Below are 25,694 nucleotides of genomic sequence, written 5' to 3' on the forward strand. Positions count from 1 at the left end.
CCGTCCTGGGTGCATGAGGAGCCAAAGGCAGCACTGTCCCACTGCCCTAATTCAGTTACCTGGCAGGAACAGGCGGTGGGTGTCTTCCCCTAAATCAACAGCAGCTGACATTTTTCTCCCCACCAGCCAAACAGGAATCACCCTGAAATGGAGGCCAAGCTCCTTGTTTCCTGACAACTCCACGTTAGCCCGAGCAGAGGAGATCAAAGAGGAGGTTAGACATCGCCTCCTCTTCCCTTGCCCGCTGTGGCAGGGCAGAGGCTCCAGCGCCAGCAGCCACGTCTCCCTGGATGCTCCACACGCCCATGTGCCATCCATGCGTGCTGGCACTGGTTTCACGGGACCTCCCATGAACCAAATGCTGGAAGGGCCTCTCCTGGTTAACACCCATCTTTCCTCCACAGAGCTCCATCATGCTCTTCTGTGCTCATGCTGGAAGTGCCGCTCTCAGGGAAGGCATCAAAGGAAAGGTCTGTTCTGGCAGAACATGTCCCTCCTTGGAGCCCCACTGTCCCATGGGGACCCCCCCAGAGGAGACCCCAGGGGCTGCATCTCTGCAGGCTGAACCCCCAGCTCCAACGGCTGGACCTGCAGAGGGAGGAAGGCAGGTCTCGGCCCCCCTCAGCGCCTGTGGTTGAGCTGCCTCCCAAGGGGATGCGCAGCAGTGGGGAAGGACCACGCTCCTTTTTACAGCCCCCCGGGACCACATCCCTCCCACACCGCTCCCCAGCCTCCTGCCAGGAGACTGCGTCACCCCACTGTGGGTTTTCTGCCTCTCCCCCCGGCATCACGAACACACACAGAGCTGCAAACACTCCCCACAGCCGCTCTCCAGTGGGTTTGAGGTGGGCTCCTGCCAGCCAGCCCCTTACCACAGCCCTGGCATGGTCTGCTCACCAGCCCCAGCTCCCCGGCCCTTTGGACGAGGTGGTGATGGGATGCTGCCCACAGGAGAATGTGTCCCTGCCACGGACAGGGGATGCAGGTGGGAAACTCACCCTGGGGTGAAGCATCCGCCCTCCCCTCCCCCCCCAAAAGAACCCCCCCAAAAAGAACCAAAAAAAGTCTGTGCCTCCTGAAATCAGCGTTTTCTCAGCAGGGGCTGCTCCAGGGAGGGGAGGTCGGGAGCCCCGTGTGAACTCCCCACACCCGTGAGCAGGGCAAGGCGTGGGGGGGGAACGGCCCCTCTGTCCCACGCGTGGGGCGCTGCGGGAGCCGGGGCCCCGCGTTTCCACGCGTGTCCGCAGAACGTGCCGGGACCGCCGAAGCTGTCCCCCCGCTCCTCACACATCCCCCACCCCGGGGGGGGCGGTGGGGGGTCGTGCCGTGCCGGGGAGGGGGGGGGCCGTGTCTGCGCGCCGCCCCGCCGGCGCTGCCGGGGGAGTGGTTTCCCCGCTCCGGCAGCGGCGGGGCCGGTCTGCGGGCGGGGAGGTGCCGCGGCGGCGGTGCCAGCGCCCGGCCCGGGAGGATGCGGACGCGCTGACGGAGCTGCCGGCTCCCCTCTGCCGCCGTGCATGGGCGGCGGGCGGCTGCCGCCTCGCCTCGCCTCGCCTGCCCCGCCGGTGAGACGGGCCGGGGGGCGGGCGGGGGGGGGGTCTCCGCCGGGCTGCGGGGAGGTGCGGGTGGCGGGGCCCGGTGGGGGGGTCGCCTGGCGGGGGTCCGGCGGCAAGAGGCAGCCGCCGCCTGTAAGTCACGGCTGGCAGCCCCGCGGAGCACGGGAAGGCGCTGCCCGCCGCCGCGGGGCCGGGCGGGGGGTCGGGGCGGTGCGGGGCGGTGCGGGGGGGGAGCGGGTCCGTCGAGCGCCGTCCGGGAAAAAGTGCTCCACTTCCACGTCTGGCTGCGGGGAGTTGCCGGGGAAAGGAAAGGCAGAAAGCGCGCCTTTCCCTTGTCTTTTTTATCCAGATGCTGTTTTGTTTTTTGGTTTTTTTTTTTTTTTTTTTTTTTTTTTTTTGAGTAAAGGATGTTCAGGAGAATTCACCGAGGAATGGGTTCCCCTTTAAAAAAACACACAACCAACTTGTTCGGCAGCCGAAACGGCTGTGTGAAGGAATCCTGATGAATGAGCGTAGCACTGAGGGAGTTGTTGGTTTGCGGTCTGCAATCGCCTCAGGTGTTCGTTTATTCCATTTTTTAAATTTTTTTTTTCAAGGCAACTTTTGAGGCGAGGAAGCGGGTAACAAAGTGCAAGTTTAAGACAGTGATGGTTTTGCTTGCAGCCTAGCTGAACTGGGGAAAAGAACACTGAAACCCTGCTTTTCCCATCAGGTAGCAAATACCACACATACGATTACTTGTAGAGAAAGAAAGAACCTACTTTACTCTGTAAATGAGGACTATGTTTCACTCTGAGCAAAGGGTGTGAATATTTTCCTGCAGCCAAATGAACATACCACAAAAATTTTCTTTTTATCTGGGACAGAGCCGTGTTTGTAGATCTCTGAATATGGCTACAGTCGCGGAGGGGAGTTGGGTTAGGCTGGGTGTAGCATTAACCCCTCAAGCCACGGTAACCGATATACAGAGAGAAATTTGTTTCCGTTAGTCTTCTCCTGACTGAGATCTTTACTGCAGTCATGTAGTCGGTGGTAGAGTGAAGGAAGCCCTCCTAGCTATACATTCAAATTTTATTGAAGGACCCAGAAGTTGGTGTTCGCATCTGTCCCCTAGTCTGGCTCTCTGCGCAATGCCTCCTCATGGAGTATCCTGAAAATGAAGGTGAAGCGGGGAAATCTGCCTACACACAAGCGGGCTGAAGCCAGTGTTTTCCATCTCTTAGATTTAATGAACAACAAATTTTGTGCCCAGAAAAGAATCCAGCTCACAGCTCGGGATTTTGATAATTAATATTCCATTTAAAAAAACCAACAAACAACATGTTTTCAGAGTCAACATTATGATTACAGAGGGAAAACAAGCAAACAGGGAATGACTTGACCTGGTTTCCTTGCTTTCCCCATCTAGCCTGACAATTTGTCAATCAATTGGAATTTCCTTTAACATCTCCAGTACTTTAGCAGAAGAAATGAATGTGCAAATGTAGTCACTACTTTCCCTCCCTTCTCACAATGATCTCTTTGTATTAAGCAACAGGCTTTTGCATAGATCAGGTGTCAACTCCACAGTGTCACAGGCTGAAATTGTTCCTTCTCTCTCATTTCTGAAATTACGCCCCTGCATCTGAGCCTATTTAACCACATCTGTCTATTTTGGAGGGGTCAGTCAGAGAAGCCTTGATCCGGAGCGGATCCAGTGTCACATAAGGCAGGAGGAGCCCTGCTGTGACTTCAAGGAGACCAGCATCTGCCTCAGCAACAGCCCTGCCCTTTGCTCCTCAGGCATGTGTACCTTGTCTGGAAAAATCTGTAAATGAATCAATTTCCTGCATTTTCCGCCTTTGAAGGCTTTATTGCAAACCCCAGGAGGAGTGCCAACCAGTAACAACCAGGTAGAATGAAAAAGAGTGATTGATACCAACAGGTCCTTAAAACCTTTTCTTAGCCCCCTGTTGCAGCCTTTGTCCCTCTTTGCTCGCAAGTCCTTAGGGGCTGGGATCACCTCTCCTTCATCGTTCAGGGGGAGTGTGACCAGTGCCATCCTCTGCAGAGCAGATCCAGTGCTGGAAGCAGCTGTGGTCCAGCAGGATGAGCCCCTCCTCACATCAGGGTGCCTTGACTGATCCCGCAGTGTTTCGCCCCATAGTGCCCATGTCCCCATAGGACTAGGAGACAATAGTCCAAGTCCGGCTCCTCTGTTGAGACCACTGCAACTTCTGTGAGATGTAACCTGAATTTTCAGCCGAGTTCCCTCTCTGACACGCACACGCATAAACTGCCTGTGTGCAAATATTTAGGAGACCTCTAGATCCGGAAGGTGCTTGTTAATTGGTTGGCAGGAAGACTCATAGCCCTATTAATGCATATTTGCGTTCAGCGTTAATGACTCATTCCAAAAAAAAACATACTGCATTTTTTTTTTTTTTTAATAATTTCTTTATTTTTAGCTGTGTGTTGTCCTCACTCTCCATCGTGCCCATCCCTACTGCTGCAGCACATGGTGTTCTCATATCCTCCATCTCGGGCTGGGGCAACTTCCCATACTTGGAAATTCAATTAAGGTGACGGAGTTTTAATTCCTAGAGAAAACCAGCTGCATCTCTGGTGTTAGGTTGTGATGTCATGACACCTGCGGTTGTGCTGTTAATTACCAACAGGGAACATTAAAAGTCTCTTCATTGTCTTTGTTCTCTTAGGAGTGTCTGGTGGAGTTTTGTTTGTTTGCTTGTTGAATCTAAGAGTTTTGCTGCATTTGCTTTACTAAATTCCCTAGTAAATGTTCAATATTGCCTCATATTACAGCACTGACTACACTGTATTCTAATTTCCCCAAAGTTACAAGGAAAGAACTGGTTTATTTTTTAGGTAAATACCGTTCTACCTGACCGTACCTAACCTCTTATCCTATTCTGCTACCTAGAAATGAGCCCAGTGACAGACTGTCCAAAGTATTCTTTCACAGTGACAGAAAGACATCAGACATTTTGCAATCTATTTCCCATGACATTTCCATCTAAGAATCACCTACTCTGTGTTGATGCTCTACGATACCTTTTTCCTCACTCACCATCCAGAAATACCTAGGGAATAGTAGAAAGAAGCGCAGGAAGCCAATTTTCATCTGTTACCAGTTCCCACGGGTGCTGTAAGGTGAGGGACAATCATGGCATGAAATATGAGGGATGAGAGAACAGTCATCTTCCAGGGAAGGTCCTAGAAACAAAACCATTTCTTTCTGAGACGCTTTACTAACCGCTGCTCTGAATTAGGAGGAATGAAATGCTTATTTGTAAGGTACTAGCTTCAAAAGGTTGTTTTGAGAAACCGAAGCCAATGCAAGGTTCACAGTGTGAGCAGAGCTCAGAAACACTCTGCTCCACACAGGCATTTCCAATCCCAAAAGCAGGTTCTCAGATGAGAGAGTATTTGCACAGCGAGTACCAGAAGAGATACCTCTAAAAACATTTAACAGCTTGTTGAGGCTTATCTCTAGTTTTGATGGGGCTGTTTTCTTAATGAGGTCCTTTCACATCAATTAGCTGCTGAATCCGACGCTTAAAAAAATAAATCCAAACTTTCTCTTGGCACACGGTTCCATGAGGGCTCTGTGGAGATTTCCATGATACAGAGGTCTACCGGCATTCGGAGGAGCTGGCTTAGTCATTCTTCCCATCTGCTCTGCTTCTTCCTCCCTCCGCTGCTCTGCACATGCTTCCTGGCTGTCTGCTCCTCATCCCTATCTCCCAGCATCCTGGCTGGCTGCCCCGCTCTCCTCCCTTGCCATACCTATCCCTTGTGGCATCTCCCGCGAGGAAGCTCAGGTAGTTTAGTGCTGAGATCAAAGAGCTGAAATAAATGAGCTTCTGTAGAGCAGCCAGGAAAAAGAAAAAGGAAAAAAATAAAAAGAAAAACCCACCAAGGAAGCGCCCATAGCAAGCAGGATTGCAAACATCAGTTGTGAAAAACTTTGAGTTAAATCACCCCAGATCATGAGATTGCTTTAAAAATTGTGATAGATGGGCAAATTTGAGTTCTTTTTGCTTCTTCTTCGACTGTGTGTGAGTCAAGTTTCTAGCTCCTTTTTGCAAACAAGGCCAGTAGGAACTTGGACAACTACAACAAACTGGAAGCTGAGGTTTGTGTGTAGTCACGGTGCGCCGGGAGCTAGGGATGAAGGGAGAACAGCAGCTCCCCGATGCCTCGCTGTGCAACACCACGAGCCGAGGAAGCTGAGCTAGAGTCATCTGCCAGTGGCGTGCCCTTTGGAAGCCTGTGTTTTCTAGTGTTGGTAGTCCACAGCTGAGTGTTTGAGAAATTCCCCTGGGTGATATTTACCCCAGTAGCTTCTTTGGAGCAGGAACAGTAAAAACTGCAGCTTGCTGCGAAGTTAACGGCGAGAGGCAGCACGGTCCGGAAATAGCAGCCTCCTACCCCTTTTCGCTCTCCCAAACTACGTGCTGTGTCTCATGGTGAAATGCCTGCTCCTCCACATCGAGAGTCATTTCATCTCGCTGCTTCCTGAGAGAGATCGACATCTTCTGCAGAGCGCATGCCGCCGAGGAGAGGAAGGCAGCTTTGGCCTGCGGAGAGCAGAACTCAAGTACTGCGTGGGTGGCCGAAGACAAGAGCTTCTGAAATGAGGGAACAGAACAGATCTCTAATCTCCAGACTCTGACACATATCGCACTTTTCTCAGTTGCTTAGGAAAGAGATTTGCATCCAAAAAGAAGTGGGAGGTTTAAATAGGAGTTCGTACACACATGCATTTATCTTCTGTGGTCCATGCGGTAATTTACATTTCACTAGTCCCATGGAACCCACAACACTTCATAAAATGCATCCATTACAAATGTGCAACCAGGGGAAACAAAGAAGCTGTCCAAGTTCCTATCCACAGTGTCCAAAAGCTGAGCTCAGTAGGCACTCGTGGAAACTGGAGGCTGCAGAGTGTCACTGAGGAAAGCGCAATTTTGGGTAGTGCCAAGATGCTGAAGCTAGTGCCCCACCCCCAGCAGAGGTACCAGGCATGGTCCTACCTCTGGATGGCCCAGGCCACCCATGTAGACTGAGTCACAGCAGGGCCTAAGCTGTAGCTCCATCCTCCTAGGACACTAATAAGAGCAAGGCATAGAAGAGTTGGGTCCACAGAAGCGCCTGGCCATAGAAGATGCCAACTGACGTGTTTTCTTGCAGGGACGTGCACCTTTTGGTACCATGTGAGCAGCCCCTTCATGGCTTCCTCCACCACAACAACTGTAGCTCTGTCCTGGATCACCCACGCACCCACCCTGGCTGAACTGACAGCCCCATCTGCTGCAGCAAAGTAGCCCAAATAAGGCACCCTTTCATCTTCTGGGTGGAAAAACCTCCTCGTACCTGTCTGTTTATTGGGAATTGCTGAGCAGGTTTCACCGTGGCTCATCGAAATTTTCCGCTTTGCAAAAACCAAGCAGTAGACCATTGCTTCTCCTGCCTAACGCCATTCTTATGCATGCCCTGTCCCAATTTTCCTTGTAATCAATAGCAGGGTTTTTTCTTTTTGTAGCGCACACAAAGGCTAGACTCCTTGAATGAAGAAAAGTTTGCATTTATCCAGAGGCTTTGGCGGGGTGAGGCAGGGAGGGGGACCGGACGCCCAAGGCTGAGCTCCTGGTTTGTTTGAGGTGCTATCTGCAATCAGCGGGAACCGCATGTGCGCTGCGATTGCATGGATTGCATGGACGAGCTCCCAGAGCTCGGTGTTTACAGTCCTCCCGTGTGCGAGGCTGAGCCCGCAGCGCTGCGCGGGGAGACATTCTCAGGCACAATTTAAATAGGGGGCTGGTAAAGCCCTTGGGATTGTCCCATTGAAATAAGAAGGGGAGGGCTCTCGTTTTCTGCGGTGCCAGCAAAATGATAAATTTGCGCGCGGAGCAGCGGTTCAAGGCTGATTTCTGCCGCCTGTCTGCACTTATTTGTTACAAGGTGCACCTTCAATGTGGTATTGTTAGGCTGTTATCATAATATTTCCATGAGTGCTCCGCGGGGGAATGATTAACTGGGGAAGGCTGGGAGGGGAGGAGGGAGGGGGCTGTCCCGCAGCCCCTGCTAATCTGGCAGCAGCCCCGGCACCCCAAAGTCAGGTCTCCCTCTGCCACCCACTTGTCTCCAACAGTGGGACAGCAGGAAGAGGAGGGGTGATGCCTTCAGAGCAGGATGCATCTGGAAATAAAAGTGACCTGATGTTGGAGGTGCTGCTGCCCGCCGTGGAAGCGTTTGGGGCTCAGTGCCTCTGAAACGCAGGGCTCCTCTATCAAGCGGCCAATCTGCAGGCTGCTAGGATTGCAACCTGCGGCCGGTTCCTATTTCTGTTTCACTGATGAAGCGTGCTTGCCTTAAAAACATCTACTTTGCAATTCACAGTGGATTTATCGCAAGGAAAGGCCTCTGCTGCTGTGTGTGGTGGAGTCCTCTCCCCACATGGCATGGGCAGGCACAACCCAGGAGAAGCCAGGCTGGGCTTCCCGCACACCCAGCTGGCCAGAATTGCTGTACAACATCCTACTTGTGCTCCCTGGCGCTGGTTGTCCTCCCGTGGGAGGTGAGACCACTCCACCGGGACAGACCCTGTCCTTGTGGTGTAGAAACTCCAAATATACAATGTGCCCCAGATGCTTCCCAAAGTGGGAGAGAAGCCTGGAGAACAACTTTCGGTGCCTGGGCTTTTGGCCTGTGCCAAGCAGCACAGGTGGAAATCCATCCCTTTGTGTGGGGTGGGAGATAGAGGGTCCTTGATATGAGCAAAGGGGCCACCACTGGAGTGTTGCTTGGTATCACTGGTGGAACCAGCTCTCTTATCATCCCCTTGGTTGTATCTCACACTTTCCATGGTGGTGCAGCTACTAAAGAGGCAAGGGCGTGACCAGCTCATTGGAGTAGTCCCTAAATCAACTGTTCTTTACTGGGAAGTGTAGCAGGACTCTCCAAGCCCAGAGGAAGGGTGGCCAGGCAGTGTCACCAGTCTCTGAGACTTGAGACTTCTTGGTCACTGTTAACAGCAGCATGTGCGCACACCATTGTATGGCTCTGCTTGGCAATGCCTCATGGGCTATGTGAAAATGGTTATTATTTCAGTCGTGGTCAGGCACAAACACTCCCAGATCCCAGCTCAGCCCCAAGGTGCAACACATAACACATCACAGTGTGCTTTCCTCGAAGAGGTCCCACACCGGCCCAGGATGAGGGCATGTGACAAATGAGGAGGGGAGGAGCATACGGTGACAGCATGGTGCCCAGCTGATGCAAAGTTGACCAATTTCAGGTCATTCAAAGGGTTTGGGGTTTCTCTCAGAGAAATTAAGCAAGAGGGGCTGCACAGCCGTGTTGGTACTCCTGGAGCCAGAGGAGCAGCTGGTTATCAAGCTCAGGCAAAGGAGGGCAAGTTAATTTGAGGGGTGGAAGAGGGTTGTAGGTCAGGAGAGAGTCCATGAAGCACGTGGGCTCCGGGCTAGACTAATCAGCAAAGCAGCAAAGGTGGGTAAAAGTAAGAAGGGACAAGAAGAAATAAGCAGAAAGAGGCTTTACTCAAGTCATTTCCAGACCATTTCCACTGCAGTAAAGGTTTGTTGCATGATCTCAGTAGCCATGCCTTGTTTTTAAAAGATTAAGCAGTATTGTAGGAGGAAGGGCATTAGTTTATGTTTCCTCTAGTGTCAGCCGAAGAAGATAATCACATCTATTAGGTAGATAAAGCGAGTATTTCCTCTTCAGAGAATAAATGCATTCTGGGAGTTACGCACTGGAAACACTGAACTCTTCAACCATCTTGACTGGGAAGAAGTTTTTCTGTTTTTAACTATAGCTGCGTGGGGCTGGGAGAAGGGACTTCATCCACGCTGCAGTCCTCGAGAGATTTTCTTTTATTGCAGTGCTCAAGTAGCCGAGCCCCAGGGGCTGATGTCCTCTCTCAAACATGGCAGGCGCTGTAGTACAGAGTTCCCTAAAACTTTGGTCAGTTCAATCCAGAAGTCCTTTGCCAAGGCTGGAAGAGCAATGGATGTGGGTTTAATTAATTCAGTACTGCGTGGATCCTTATATAGAGCTAACCAGGCATCTGCAGATACCTCTAAATACCAAGTGGCCTGGCTTGGATTCCAACCAGTGGCCATGTGGTGCCCAGTTCGTTATCTCTTACACCATTTTCTCTCTCATTGAGAGATGACTCAGTGTAATAACTGTTCTTATTACATTCAGTATTTTCTAAAGGAGAGATTGAAGGCAGACAAGTTAGTGCTGAATTTTCATGGGTTTAATAGCAGGGGTTTTGTAATGGGTAGTGGGATAAAAATGTTCTTCCCAGAGTATTGGATAACACAGTATTGGATGCTCTCTGGTTTCCGTACAAGAGACAAGCAGTGAGTGTAGTCATGAATTTTTCAGGGACAAAACGTTAGCCTCTCTGAAGTTGAAGTTGGTTTGCTCGTTGGTTAGGAAAGAAAATTGCCAGACAAGAATTAAACCCTCTGGATTGAATCCTGGGGATGGAGATGTGATTTCCTGCTTCCCTAATTTGCAATAAGCGTGGCTTGTGGCATAAGAAGAAACTCCAGAATGTGATGCACAATTTTTCCTCTGTCACTGTTTTTGAATAAAATCAGTGTGCAGTTAATCCAGTGTTATAAATCTTGGTAGGAAGGCCTCCAGAGCAGGTAGATTTGTTTAATCACTTGGGCTGGAATCCAAACCACTGGAGGGTATAAAATATATACACTAGTGCCATTCACTTCACTGAAAACACTTTTTTCCCATCCAAGGAAATATCTGTGGCTGGCATGAATATATATTTGGCAAGCTGTAGGGCTAAACAAATTTCTCAGAAAATCATCTTTGGCCAAGTTACTGACTATATTTCAGCAGTGTAACGTCTCAAGCTCTTCAGCTAAGACTTTCTGACAGAGAAGTCATTGGAAATCAGTGATTCACACTTTGAAATGGTGGGATCACCTCTGCACATCAAACTATTACCTTCAGTTTGGAGTAGACCTTTGCAAAAATCACTTCTCCTGTGACATCTGAAAGAAACGTACAGTAACATAATCCTAAGGTATCCTTCTTTCAGCCTATTTTGTCCTCTTTGTGTCCTGACCAGTAGCTTCTTGAGCAGGAACCTTGTTCTTTGATGTTTTGAACTGTGTCTCACTAAGCACACTGATCCTCCCAAAGAAGGGTGTACGATTTTATTTTCTGATTTTTCCAACTATCGTCAAAATTCCCTTATGGGAGAATTTCTGTGTGTCCCAGTTTCAGCAGTTTTTATGTAGTTTACACTAAGGAATAAGGTTTAGCATCACAAAAAGAGTCAGATGGCAAGGTATTTCAGCTAAGTGCTTTGGGTGTTTTTGGAACATTAATTGCCTCGGTAATTCACTAGGTATACTATGAGCTTCATCCTTAGTGAGATCAATTCCCATCTGGTGTAGAAAATGATACAGACCTTCACAGTAGGAGTTTCTGCAGCAAGTTTTCAGTAGTACTCTTTCACCCGGGTTACTGCCAGCGTTGTCGCTTTGGTTGCACCCTTTGACTATGTTGCGTTGTCTCTTTCAGGCACTTCTAGGATTTGACAGAGTTTGCACGACACTTCGTCAACAACGTGAGCATCTGCAGCAAGGACAGTTTTCAGAAGCAACATCCGTGGACGTGACTGAAGGTAACGCGCTCTCTTCTGTCACTGCCCTGTACTTGCCATTTGTCCCCCACAGAGATTCATCCTCTGGCCGGGTGTCCCCTTTGCTGCCCATCCTGGTTGGTGAGGAGAGAGCAGGATCAGGCCCCAGTTTCACAGAATCACAGAATGATAGGGATTGGAAAGGACCTCTGGAGATCATCTGGTCCAACCCCCCTGCCAGAGCAGGGTCACCCAGAGCAGGTTGCACAGGAACGCATCCAGGCAGGTTTTGAATGTCTCTGGAGACGGAGACTCCACCACCTCTCTGGGCAGCCTGTGCCAGGGCTCTGCCACCCTCAAAGGAAAGAAGTTCTTCCTCACGTTTAGATGGAACTTCCTGTGTTCAAGTTTGTGCCTGTTAACCTCTTGTCCTGTCGCTGGGCACCACTGAAAAGAGCCCGGCCCCATCCTCCTGACACCAGTTCGGTGCATGTCTGAGCATCCTCCAGGCTGATCCTTGCTTTAGGCAACAGCCGTTCCCAACCTTGGCTCAGCCTGTCCCATAAAATGTGGGTTTGCCCCTCTTCTTAAGGAAATCTTTGCTTGCATCATGCAACCTGCCTCTTTTCTATAGCCTCATAAGCGCTTCCCGTTTGAGGATCCTGAAGCTGGTCCTCAAGTCAAATACCGTTTTGCCACCAGGAATTTCACAGGTCAGTTTTGCCCTCTGTTCAAAAGCTAAAATAAAAGTGCGTGCATTGTTTCTGAGCGCTTTCTCATGGTAAGTGGTTTAGCACTTGTCAACCTATATATGGCTCTGCCCTTGTTAGCGCCATCGCGAACAGCAGAAAGTGGGCTGCACATTTGCTCCGTGCCCCTGGAAAAAGATCAGCATAGCGTGGTCCTGCAACTGTAGTAGTTGCATTTAAGATGATAATCTTCTCTAAATGTAGTTTTCTCACAGAAAAGCAAGAACAGATTTTGCTTTTTATTTTTCTCCCCTAATTGATACATTTGAGCTTAATTAAACCTAGGGGAAGTAAATGCATCTCTTAATTCACTGCCACAAGAATTTCAAGGTTCGGAGTAGGTGACTCATCCACCAGAACAGAATTTATTCTTTGTTTGTAAATGCTATTTATTGCCTTGTTTTGCATCACTATGGCTACTATATGTCATTGGTGATATCAGCCCCTACCGTACATAAAATGAATGCAAGATCGAATTTAAAAGTTATAGTTCTTAAAATAATTTTCTTGTATCAGCCACTTTGCTGTTGTATGTAAGTACTTCTCACATAAAAGCAGAAGTAAAAAGTGGCTCAATATTTTTCCATGAAAATTGGCTAAAAAGTAAAATATTCTCCTGACCACAAATCATATCATAGTTTAAAAAGCAGCACACAGAGCCCTTTTTCAGATTCTGTGGCTTTTACAGACAATTCAGTGGTGTCCTGCAGGTGATTTCAAAGTTTCAGATGAACTGATTGCAGCGGCATTCTCAATTATTTTACTTCTAGTAATTTTCAGCACTAAATACCTAGTTAAGCTCGTTAGAAGCATCCCTGCTTTCACAGCCTGCATAGATTCTTCTGCTTTCCTTTACTGTTTCTAAGTGGAGACTGAGAACAATTAATCTATTCCAGTTAAAGCCTAATTCTTTTGCCAATTGCATGGCCCCATGTTCTTTTCTGAGACACATCAAGTACAATCACTTCTGCCATACTATTCAATCAAACCCGTAAGTTGCACAGATTTTGTGAAATGGCCTGGGCTTCAACAGCTTGGGAGCTGATTCACTGAGGCATCTGCTGTAACACTGGCAGGACTGTCACCATTTTCCTAGCCAGAATCATTTGTCTTTGTCATTTAGAAATAATCTGCAGGGTGTAATGTGGTCTTAGGGAAGCACGGAGCCCATTATTGCTCAATAATAGAATTTCATGAGGTCTTAACAACATCGTTGAGCTCACATGACACGTTTGACAGTGCATGTGTGGATGTATATCTCTAACGTCCTGTGGAACAAGGACAGAGAAGAGTTTTAAACACTCGGTATGTATTGAAAGGCTGCTAAAATAAACCAGACAGCTGTGGGCAACTGCAGGATTCTGCCACTGGCTAGCAGGGACCAACCCCCAGGACACGCAGCAGTGGGACATGTCTTCTCCGTGGTAGCCAAGCCCAAGACTTTATAAATACCAGCCCCCCACAAAGCCTCCAAGATTATTTCCATCCAGACACACACTTTCTCATTGCCCTTTCCTTGCAATGCGGGACAGCTGGGGATGGGGCACTGAAAAGAAAGACGTTCATCCTGGATGTGGTCAGAGCGGTGGGCCCTGTGCTCCTCCAGGCTCATGGCTGGGTCTGTCTAACAGGCGGTCTGAAAGCCCCCAGACCAACTCTTCCCAAAGAGCTGGGGTGGGAGAGTGGTGTCCTGCTATGGCCCAGTGTGGGCATCTGCAGAGGCAGCACTGGAGGGAAGCAGGAGGGAAGCAAAAGGGTCCCTCTGGGACCAAGGCAGAGACCAGGACAGGGAAAGAACGCCATAACTGCATGAGTCCCAGGGGTGATCAGAGGGAGGAGGTAACGGAGGGAGCACTGCTTTCCTTTTGGGCGGGGAAGGGTCCAAGGGCACAGCTCTATCCTTTAAAGCGCTGTCTGGGGTGGCAGGAACAGCTGGCACAGCTGGGCCCACGGTCACCGCTCCAGGAAAGGGTCTTCCATTTCCAGATCAGACAGCCCTCAGTGCTGTCGTCCAGGGGTGCCCAGAGGTATGGCCCGCTGGATGCTGCAGGAATAAAAGCATGTGTCCAGAAAATGAATGTATTTTACTGATTGGGTGGTTTGTGGTGTCCTGATGTGGTGTCCTTGGGGAGGGCTAAGGGTCCAAGCAAGGGCAGGGAGCTCAAAACTCTTCCTAGCAGGCAAAATCTGTCCATCTCCTACCGTGCCATGGCTCTGGGCGGATTCAGGCTGCGTGAGCTGGGGGATGCCCGGATCAGGGGTTTGGTTCAGCCTCGTGCTGCGTTTCAGAGCCTGGTTCTGCTCTCCTGTTGTGTGTGTGTGTGTGTACCACGAAGTGTGCTGTTTAATTCGGCGTTGGTTGGGTCCACGGCTGGCGCTTCAGGGCTTTTCCGTGAGCCGATGGATGCCTATGGGGTCGGGTCCTGGCCCACAGCTGAGCTCCAGAGTCTCCTGGGTCTGCCGTGCTCTTTTTAAAATATGATGCAGTGGGAGTGAAAGTCTCCGCGATATCACGCTGCTCTGTGCTACAGCTAATTAAAGTCATTGTGAAGGGTTTTGTAGTAATTGCAGATATTGTAAAATTTAGTTTTGTGGGGTAATTGGTAATGTAAGCCTGAAAAAAGTTATCCTTAAGATGTTTTAGTTTGCATTTCTCAGTAGGAGCAGCCTTTACAAAGAAGGCTTTTGTGTGCGGAGCAGGACCAGAATTAATGGCAGCATTTAGTCGTGCCTAAAGGGGTGCTTGCTGTGGCAGGTGGCAGGGCGGTGTAATTGATGATGCCTACGTTCTGTGTGCTGCAGGAGGCTCTGGCAGCCGATAGCTGCTGTACCTGACGAATGCCAGCTGGAGAGAGTGAAATGCCCGGGATCAAACCCATCCGGGGCTGATGTATTCCCATCCAAAATGAACGTGGCCCCTTCAGTCTGTAGGTCAAACAGAGTGGGTCGGGCTCTGTTTGCTTCTGTGCACTTAATAGGCGTTATGAAGTTTTCAGGCATCCTCAAATTTTTCAAGAGAATGTTGTATCTATAAATTGCAAATGTGAGGAAGATCTCAACACCGTAGAGACGCGTGGCTACCCAGCCCTGGGCTGGGCTGGGCTCCCTGCAGCGAGGACCGCAGCCGGCTCCCATCCCTCTGCTCCGGGGTGCCAAAGGGCCCCGGGGAACAAGGAGAGTGCGAGGGCCAGCGCTGTAGTGCCTTGGGTGGCAAACAGCACAGGGGGATGCTTAATGGGCATGTAAGTCCCTGATTTAAATGAGATTTAGGTGCCAACCGTTCCCTGGTGCATTTGAAAATCCCACTCGACACCTCTCTGAACGCTCAGGCAAGCAAAGACTACTGAAAATCTGGCCCTTAGACGCCGATACAGCTGGTGTGTCTGGAATTAACAGCTTAAAAAGTGCTGTCTCACTAATAGAAGAGACATCTGGAAAGAGCAACTATTGAAGACTTTACAAAGAATCAGAATGAGAATTTAATTCAAGGTTGATATTTCCATGACTAACTTTTCTTGGTCAACAGATGCAATTTCTGAGCTCATATATCAGTAATAAACTGGTTTCTGATAATGTTGGAGAACTCCCATTTTCCTGCTGACGACTCTGGGACTCTCTGGGGGTCCTCTCTGCGATCCCCGCGGGGAGCTGAAGTCCCTGCCCTGTTCCGCATCCCGGCACACAGTGGTAGCAATCGGCTTGGAGAGCCAGCCACTTCTCGGTGGGTTGTTTAGAAATGACAGCCTGTAACACGATTATTTTAACAAATATGAAAAGCCAATGTCTTTTCTTAAACTAACTGTGGGGCCAAAGCTCAGAGCTGACTTTTCCTATTCTGCTTGAATATTTGCAGCATGACAGAGGTGATGAACACACGGGAACCGGTGATGGAGGAATTCGCGCTCAGCCAGACTCCTGAGGAAGAAGGAGGCCCTTCAAGCCAGGTAACTTTAGAAAAACTGGAAAGTATCCCCAGTTGCTTTTCAAAAGCAATTTAATGCAACCAATAACTGTCATACACGTAGATGTTGAATTGCAGAGCACAGCTGCCAGAAGAAAAAGTCTGGAAATGACATGTTTAATCCTATTTAGGTTTTATTTTTAAAAGATAAGAGTTCTGGCAGGTGGGTTTTGCCAGGTGCCAGGTCTCTGGGGCACAGTGACAGTGATGCCTGGCCCCATGTGGGGATGCAGGCAAAGAGGCTGTTTGTCACCAAGAGTTCAGAGCTGAGCAACCATCGTGTGATGAAGACATCCAGCCAATACTGCACCGCAGCTTTTATACACCACCTTTGTAAAGCGCTAAGTTTCCTCAGGCTCAGAGGGAGCTCCCTTTTTAGAAAAGAGACCATTTAAAATGATTGTGTAATTCACATAAATGGCTGTGGCATCACAGCAGCAGCACTGAGCAGGGCCATTTGCTGGCAGGTGCAAGAGCATTTTCTGTCCCCAGGCGGTCCCAGACACCCACTTGCGTACCCGCCTGCCGTGCCAATTCCAGCAGGAGGGATCACGATGTCTCGAGCCCCCCTTGTGACAACCACCGTGCCCCGGGTTGTGCTCGTGACTGTCAGTGTCGCTGCCAGGGACGAACCACCTAAACACGTCCTGGTGGACCTGAGTTGCTTCTCAACAGGCGATGTATTATTGTGAGCAGACTCAGAAAGCTGCTCTAGGAGAAGCATGTTGCAGGTTAAAATCAAGCATTTGGAAGCCAGGGAAGCCAGAACTGAAATTTTGCAGATTCCTTTCAGATCACTTGTGCATGTGATGAAAGGCTGTATGCAATTGAAGAGCGTACAGTGGGCTTTCCCATGCCTCTTTGACCGCACAGGATAGATGCTGCTCACTGAAAGAGCACATTTTCAATATTCTCTTTCCTCTTTTTCACTGAGTCCCAGGTTTTCATTATTGTGTTAGTGTACACTGTCCAAACTCTGGGCCAGCTCCAGCTCCACCTCTGCATTTTGGATGGTTCTGTGGTGTCCCTGGTCATATGCTCCAGAGCTTTTCCCCCAGCTCCTTTACCCTTCCCCTCTGGGAGAAGGTGGTACCATTCACATTTTAGTGATGGCCACCTGAGGCTAAAAAGCAAAAAGAAATGAGAGGTAGGGAGGAAGTACGAAGGAAGGTAGGTAGGAAGAGGAGGTAGCGGAGGGCTATGAAGATGATGAAGGGACTGGAGCATCTCTCTTATGAGAGATGCTGGGTCTGTTTAGCCTGGAGAAGAGAAGACTGAGAGGGGATCTCATCAATGCTTATAAATAACTAAAGGGCGGGTGTCAAGAGGATGGAGCCAGACTCTTTTCAGTGGTGCCCAGTGACAGGACAAGGGGCAATGGGCACAAACTGGAACACAGGAAATTCTGTCTAAACATAAGGAAAAAATTCTTCAATTTGAGAGTGAAGAGCACTGGAACAGGCTGCCCAGAGAGGTGGTGGAGTCTCCTCTGGAGACATTCAAAACCCACCTGGATGTATTCCCGTGCAACCTGCTCTGGGTGACCCTGCTTTGACAGGGGGGTTGGACTAGATGATCTCCAAAGGTCCCTTCCAACCCCTGCCATACTTTGTGATTCTGTAGCGCAAAGTCAGTGACTCAGCGGGAAAACTAGGTTTCTTCCAGCAACTTCCAAGCACTCTGGCCAGGAGACCGGGCCTTCTCTTCCTGCAGTCTCCTGCCCACTCGTCACACACTCCAGCTTCCGCAGAAAAACACAGTGAGGCCCAACAGGCAGCTCTGCTTCCTGCCAGTCCTGACTCACTCCTGGAGGGACGTGGTAAATACTGGGCTCTGGTGGAAAAAACCATTATGTGATTGGTGTGAGAAAAGACCAGATGAGAATGACATGAACAAAAATAGCCGAGCTGACGCCGCGCAGGTGCCTCTGCTAAATTTTGTTGCAGCCGTAATAATCTGCTCTTAGCACATTTTTAGATCAGTGTGTGTCATTTCCTACGGCTTCAGAAAGCAGATGAAAAAGCAGAAATTTTTCTATTGGATCCCCCATCCAGGGGTTGCTCCATTCACGTTCTTGTTGGTGTGTCTTCACGTTAAACCTTTTTGGGTAAAATTGCAATGGAAATGGCTCTCTCTAGTAATAAGGAATCATTATGCCAACGGGAGGAAGAGCATGCTAAGCTGTGATTGTTCCTTGGGAGTCCTCTTTTTCCAAAATTTGCCCCTTTCAGCACAGGGATCTTCACCATTTTCATAGATGATTATTGTTCCATGTGTTGCACACAACCAAGCATTTTAAGTTGATCTACATGGAAGAGGTGAAAGGACTAATTGTTTGTCGTGGACCCTCTAAATACCTCAGCAAATATGCTAATTCTGGTTAGCTTGAGGGTCTGAAAATGTCTTGCGCTTGTTCTGCTGCCTGGTTAGGATTCAGAAATCTGTCTTTTGAAAGACTTGCATTAATAAAAACCAGAACACCTCAACACACTGTAATAACCTGAATCACAAGAAAGCATACAGCCCTGGTTGTATCAACTTCTGAAATGAAAACAAGTGCCTCATGTGCTTACCTAGAATGTCAAAAGAAATTTTCGAGAGAGGGGTTTTGTTTTCATGTTTTCATAATTTGATTTCTGTGAAACTTAAATGGCTTGGGGACGGGATGGCTGTCACGCACCCCTCTGCCACCCGAGCAGGCTGAGCAGCAGCTGGGGGAAGAGGTCACTGTCACCTGCGTGGCCAGCCCCGGGAGGATGTAAAGTAATTTGCCCACAAATTTATGGCTGTCTTCTGCCAGCTAGGCCATGAAGCACAGGGAGCTGGACTCCACCGTGGGTCTGAAGAAGAGTGCACTGCTCCTCAGGGGTGTCTTTGGACCTGTTCTGGCCAAGGAGATGTTACCTTGTCTCATATTTCGAAAGAGCAGCATCATATTAGTGTCTTCGTAAAAATTCCTCCCAATTTCGACAGCTGCCATGGAAATGTCTTTCCAATTTATTCCAGAACAGCTCAGGAGGAGGCTGTGTAATGGGAAGTTGGGGGGAACTTTTGTGATAGGCAGCATGAGCAGCATTGCTTGATCAGGACGACTTACACCCATGTGGGTGCAGCTCAGGGAAGCATTAGAAGGGTTTACCTTCAGCGATTCACTTGGTCTAGTTGCACTGAAGGGACTTTCTCACAAAAGAAATTTCTTCTTAATTGTCTCTCATTTTGCAACGCTAGCAATAATAGACAACATTTTTCACCTTCGCGTAGATTGGCAAAGAGTAACGAATCCCCGCAATGCTACCGTGGGGAGCGAGGGCATAAGGATGAGAATTATTGTCCTTCCCCATCTCCAGAAGTCAGATACAGGCCTCTCAGCAAGGATAAAAATGTGCTTGCTCTTTCCCAGATACATAGGAAGAGAATTGCCCTTCCCAAGGGCTTGCCTCCCCATGCCAGTTCTGCTGCCAAGCGGGACAACTGAAGCCTAAGCTCTTAGGCAGCAGCTACTGGGATGAAGGAAGGTTGGAAAAGCCACAGAGCAAACACCTCCAGGGGGTTATGAAACCCCCAGGTCCCTGGCAATATCCTGGAAGTTGTGCCCACTTTTATGGTGATTAGGGAATATCCGTGTGTTTCTGCCCGTCCTCGTCACAGGAGCTGCGGTGAGACCGGCTCACACAACCAGATACCCTGATTCAGTGGTGCGCGCGGTGCAGATGCGTGGGGAGGTTCCCACCAGCACACAGCAAACCCATGTCAGGGCCTGGAGTTAAACTGGGATGGTTCTTGCTCTCAACCCTTAGTCTGCACCTTGATTTTATTGTTACAAATAAAATAAAATAAAACTCAGCTAGCACGGAGAAATTTACACCCCATTAGTGCAGGTATACAGAAGTTTGAGAAGCCAGGAGATAAGGCTTCAGTGAAGCAACAACAGAGTTTGTCTTACATTAACATCCTGGAGGAGCTGGAATGATTTTTCCTTGAAAAAACTCCAATCCAAACCAAAGTTCCCTGAGAGATTTAAATGAACCAGCGATGTTGAAAACAAGAAAGCACTTTTATGTGTTACAATATCCTTCACTAAATAGACCTAGTTCAGCTTCAAGCACTAATCACTGCATAGTGTTTGACCTGCAGCTTCAACGTGACAAATGAAAATAATAGCTGCCACCATCCTCTGTGCAACGATGATCTCTGGGGCTACCTGTTTTGCATGAATGCATCATAAAATACAGCGTTTCGCATTACAGCAAACAGCTCTGCAGAATGGTGGCTTCTTAATAAAGTGTCACTGCAAGAAAACATGAATATCATATCAGAATAAAAGGGCAGCAGCCAGAAGGGCTGCAGCAGCCGTTTAGCTGAGCGTTACAGCAATGACCTTTGTGTCCTAACACCCCACCAAACATGAGTGTTTGGCAACATAATGAATTTTGTCGCCTAAGTCTCCATTTTTACTACGCATGTCAGATCACACAAGTCAAGGCAATTGCCTGCCCGACACACTGGAGAGCAAAGTCGGTTCTTTGCCCAGGGAGGGACAGCATGTGGAAGGGGAGAGTGTGCTGAGACCTGTAGCCCCTCTGCTTCCATGCTTGGCTGTCAAGGAGCTGGATTCAGCTGCTTTTGAAATCCTCCCTGTGCAGGACCGATGCCCTGCACCAGTTTGAAGGGCTTTTTGGTGGACATAGGAATGCATGTCAAATGTAGAAAGGATGCTGAGATGGAGTGCGTACTCTGCTTGCTCTGAATATGCAGCCCTGGGCAAGGCTTTGATGGACATGTCCCCCAATGTCTCACCAGGCCTTCCCCGACTCACGTGAGAAGTACCCCAAGCTGTCCAAAAGACTGCCGTCGATCGTGGTGGAGCCGACCGAGTCTGGGGAGGTGGAGAGCGGGGAGCTGCGCTGGCCTCCTGATGACCTGAAATCGGCAGAAGACAAGGGTCTTCATGGTGACCAAAGAGTCTGTGTCCAGCAGCAGCAGCAGCAGCAGCAGATGGATCTGGAAGGTCTGAATGAGTAATTTCCATTCTCGTTCCCATTAGGAAAGCAGCAGTTTGAGGCCAAGCCATGCACTGAAGTTAATAGCGTACCAAAGAGCAGTAGGTGCTTGAAGGTGTCCAGAGATACTTGCACTGGAGAGGGAGTCGTGTGGACTGAAAATTTCCGTGTAGCTTTTGAGCACATGGCATTTTCATCCACATGAGGCTCAGTGCTGGCCATTGCATGGCCAGTGGGCAGTTTACTGCACATTAGCAGTTCACTATAGGAAGCAGTAATCCTGTTCAATAGCAGATATCTACCTCCCTGTCTCCTAGCCTAGAAGTGCAGCATTTGGTAGCTTCACATTTTCAAAGCATCGTGGTGTTCCAGGAGTGCATTAGCATAGCAGGGACTCACAAATATGTAGATATGACTAGTAGTGTCAGTGTGGGGTAAATATGCCCAAAGATAAGAGTTTGTTGGCACATGGAGGGAATGCTCCAGTGTGGAACTGGTCTATTTATTTCTGGTTTTTTTTGCCTCAGAGCTCTCCTTTTCTCTTAAAGAGTGACACGGTTTCCATTTCAGTGCACCAACATTTGCCACCCAAATGCCCAGAGACAGCAGCCAGGATGGGGTGCAAGATGCACCTTCCCTTCAAAGGGGCAATGACAAATGGTCTGATCTTGAAGTGTCAAATCACTTGGTATTCCAGTTCGCGTTTCAGGGTGGTGGTAACCACAGTGTTTGATCATTCAAGAAGAATTATGAGCCAAATCTATGGCCTGACCCCCAGGTCGCACATTATGGCCTCTGTGGTATTTTTGTGCGTTGGTGTTAGGGCTTGTTATGTCTTCAGGACTGAGAGTTTGAGCAGATTTCACTAAGGCAGCAGGTAGCCCTCCCTCTACGGTGACTGTCCTGCTTTTGAGGAGAAGGATCATCACCTCATCTCACTACCTGTCCTGAGGTCTCATATCCCCTCTAAAGTCAGGCTGTGATGCACTTGGAGAACCCTACTCCAGGTTTAACTACTGGTTTGCAAGTAGAGCAGATTGCTTATGTCAAATCTGAGCACCTTGATGGATCATCTGCCTGGTGGAGCCAGGAATCAGATGAAGGCTGTTGTACCTCTATGGGGAAATAAATGCAGATGAACTATTTCTTTGCAGATACTTCAGCGCACTCAGCTCAAGAAGTGGAAGACAGTACAGACACTCTGGAAAGCAGAACTGAAGAGGACGAGTAGGGACTCCATGGCCTCGGAAGTGAAACTTCATTGTGAATGTTGTTGGAAAGCTAACACACTCTGAAGACATGTCAAAGTAATCTGTATTTAAATCTGCAAGGGTTTTATTTAGTTAGTACCTGGTAAGAAGCGTCTGGGCTTTAGAACTGTTCTTTTCAACATTTTGATTTTCAGGCTGGGATTCATATTATTTGTTTAATTTTTCCTTGGGGAACAGTGGGACGTGTTAGGAAATATGAGATTATCAAGGAAAAATGTTCCTAATTTCAATTAGCACACTTCATTGGATTTACCTTTTTCAAGCAAGGCTGCTTTCAGGTATCAACAGCAGGACAAAGGGGTTACATTTCTACAGGAGGGATGTCTTAAATCTAAAACCTTTATTGTTTTTAGCCATTTAAAACTAGCACTGTGATATTATGGACAATAGATGTAATATAATGTCACCATTTGATTTTGTAACTTTTGTATAGAGACGCAAGTGTAAGATTTGCCTCCAGGCTGCCGCCCCGGGGTGGCCCAGAGCAGTTCTCTCCCTTTGGCTAACCTGTGCAAATTTGGATGAACCAGCCTTTTCTTAGGCACCTTTTCAACAAGGCCGACGCCTCTCAGAAACGCTTTCTCGCTGTACATTGACGAAGCAGATGATTAGCTAGTCGCTGGTGTTTGTGGAGTGAGGCTGTCCGTTGTAGGCTTGTTCGGGTGGATCGTGCTGTTCGTGCACTCTTCAGGCCCAGGTCCAGCCGTGGTGTGGCGTGCTCTTCTCTCCCTTGAAGCCAACAGGATGGCTCCCGCTTCCGCCAGGGCTGGATTTGTCCCACCTTGCTAATAGAAATTGTTGTGACAATTCTTCTTTCGGTATGTTTTGTGTATAACGTAGGTGCAGAGGCCCAGCTGTTCCTCCCTCAACCCGAGCCGAGGGGTGGTTGGAGGTGGGTGATGGGAGCTCCATGACACGGCCCAAACCTGCCCTCCATTTTGCTTGGTGCCAGGTCCTCCCCAAGCCACCCACAGTAGTGGGGGGTGGAGGAGAGGCGAGGTGGTGGGACACACACCCACCTCTCTCCTGCCGGAGTGGCACTGCTGGTGGGAGCACGGGCGCCAGGGGTGCCCTCACCTGCGGCAGGCCACCTTGGCTTTGGTTGCATGGCCCCCTCAGCTTTGGTTACATGGCCATCTTGGCTTTGGTTGCATGGCCACCTCCTGGAGACCAGAGCTCAAGGTGGGACAAGCTGACTCTGGACACCTTGGGCCCCCAGTGGGTTTTCCTTGGGGATTTGGGGGCCATTTTAACAAGGATGAACCCGTTCCTGCACAGGGACGTCCCACAGATTCCCTCCCACCGTCCCAGGAGAAGCACCGATCTTGGGCCAAAATGCTTCCCTTTGGACAGTGTTGGTGGAGATAGACAATGCATGTACTCAAAAGGGATTGGCTGTGTCAGTGGTGAGTGTCCCATAAGCTACAAAGTTGGCATTCTCCATCTCTGCAGGGCTGGATGGGGTCTGTACTTCCAATTAATGTTGCAGCCGGAAGAAGCCGCTCGCTGTAGGTGGAACGAAATAACAGGATTTCTTCCAGCATTAACTCCTAAGTTGACTTCCAAGTGCTTTCTTTTCTCCAGTAATAATTTTCTCTAACAGCAGCTTTTAATTGTGTGATGGTGGATAAAATTTACTGGCCAGATGTATTAATAAGATAAGTTTATACCTTCTTAGCACCCAAATTTAATATATTTACTTACAAAGAATTCTGTGCAATGAACGTTTAATACAAAGGAAAGAGACTATTTTACTTCAAAGCAACATTAATTTATGTACAAAACTATTGCTCATTATTTGGGGTGTTTGGGATCTAGAACCCTTTTTATAAGCAGTGTAGTATAGTATAATGTGATACTTAAGTTAAACTTTGCTCTCTCAACCTATATAACAATCTGTTTTGCCTTCTCAGTGTAGACTCTCTTACCTACGCTGTCACAGAATTATTTTGTTGGATGAGTGGGGTCCTGGTCAGAGCACCGGATTTCACCAGAGTAACTGAAGGTTTCAGAGCACCTCCTAAATCTGGCTGCCGTCCCCGTCACCCCCTTCGCTGGTGACAGTTTTCTGGTAAAGCCAACGGAGCGAGAACAAGCTCAGGCTACATGTTTGGGTAGCACACGAGCAACGAGAGGAGGTCCCCAGCTCGGACCCGTCTGCAGCTGGTCGTGGTGGGAGGAAAGCTGTGCTGGCCAGGCGGCCGAGCGGATGCAAAGTGCTCTTTAAACGCTGCTTTTGCATGGACCATCAAGAAGTTTTACAAAGCTCTGGGGGAAAAACAACGACGGTGACGACATATTTTTAGCTGTGTGATTTCCTTTCAATCTGCGTCTGCCCAGCTCCGCAAGGAACGACGTTAGACATATCACTTAATTTTCTTCTCGCTTTATAAAAGGAAAAACAGTTGTTTGAAACACTTCCCCCAATTTTATGTGCTCTCTATCTGCTTTCAGACGCTCCCTCCCTTCCTGCTCTGGATGGCCCTTATCCTATTTCCACCTGAGGTCAATGGCACTTCCCTAAATAAGTTTCCCAAAGAAACAACAAAATTCTACATACACCCTGAAAAAACGCCAGGCAGCAGTACTTTTTTCATCTGAGTACCTAAAGCTACAGCCCATATAGAAATGCCAGATTTCCTCCTTCCAGCCTAATTATTCCTCTTTTTCCTTTTCCCTCTCTCGCGCTTCTCCCTCGAAGTATTTTACTTGAAGCAAATGGATGCTTCAGACTAAAGCTTTCTCCTAAAGCCGTGTGGCCTCAGTTTAAGAACCACACAAAGCCAAACTCCTCCTCCCATTTTTATTTTTCTGAACATGGGCCAGAGGCCCTAAAATAGGAGAGCAAGATAGAGAGAAAATTGTTTTATACAAACAAGTCCTATTTATTCAACTTGCAGGTCTATGATTGTCCACTTAATTTGTCTGTGTGCAAGTGTCATCTCTCTAATAAACTCAATAGTTGTTTTGTATTTTTTTCTGGATTAAAAGCTTTCTAGAAACTAAAAAGGAAAAAAAAAAGACATTCAGTCATATTTTTCTAGTCTAGCTTGTAGAATATTTCATGTAGTGCAGAAAGGAAGTTTTATGGAGTAAGACATTGTTGGATTTTGCTCTATTTCCATTCTTTCTAATTTTGTAAAATGCCACCTGTACATAATACTCGACTAATGTATGTCCTGTAGATGTATTACACCATTTAGCCTATTAAATGCCTATACTGGACCGGTTGGAAGAAGTGGTGTACCCATGGTGTCTTGGTTTAAAAATGCAAAGGGTTATTTGTGGTGGCGTGCAGCTCCTGTCCTACCACGAATACAGCTAATACAGGGGAACCAAGCCCCTTTAAGCCTGCCTTTGCCCTGTGGCATGCAAATACTCACACTGATCCTCCAGCCCACATTCTCCTACAAAGATAAATTCAGATTTACCTCAATGGCAGTTGCCATCTCTGTCTCTTTCCTTCCTAGACCAGGCAGCTCAGTGCTCATTGTTTCTGTCGTGGGATTTTCTT

At 48.5% G+C, this 25,694-nt stretch overlaps 1 protein-coding gene across 1 annotated transcript; it reads left to right on the forward strand.

The window, feature by feature from the left end:
- The first annotated feature begins 1,401 nt into the window (after positions 1-1,401).
- LBHD2 (LBH domain containing 2) lies at positions 1,402-25,418 on the forward strand. The gene is made up of 5 exons (XM_054200967.1): positions 1,402-1,562; positions 11,139-11,241; positions 15,802-15,892; positions 20,710-20,917; positions 22,064-25,418. Exons 3-5 carry the CDS (start codon positions 15,803-15,805, stop codon positions 22,138-22,140), a joined length of 375 nt encoding a protein of 124 aa, XP_054056942.1. The 5' UTR covers positions 1,402-1,562; positions 11,139-11,241; position 15,802; the 3' UTR covers positions 22,141-25,418.
- The last annotated feature ends 276 nt before the right edge of the window (positions 25,419-25,694 follow it).

The sequence above is a fragment of the Rissa tridactyla genome, chromosome 4, assembly GCF_028500815.1.
Source record: "Rissa tridactyla isolate bRisTri1 chromosome 4, bRisTri1.patW.cur.20221130, whole genome shotgun sequence".
NCBI lineage: Eukaryota > Metazoa > Chordata > Aves > Charadriiformes > Laridae > Rissa > Rissa tridactyla.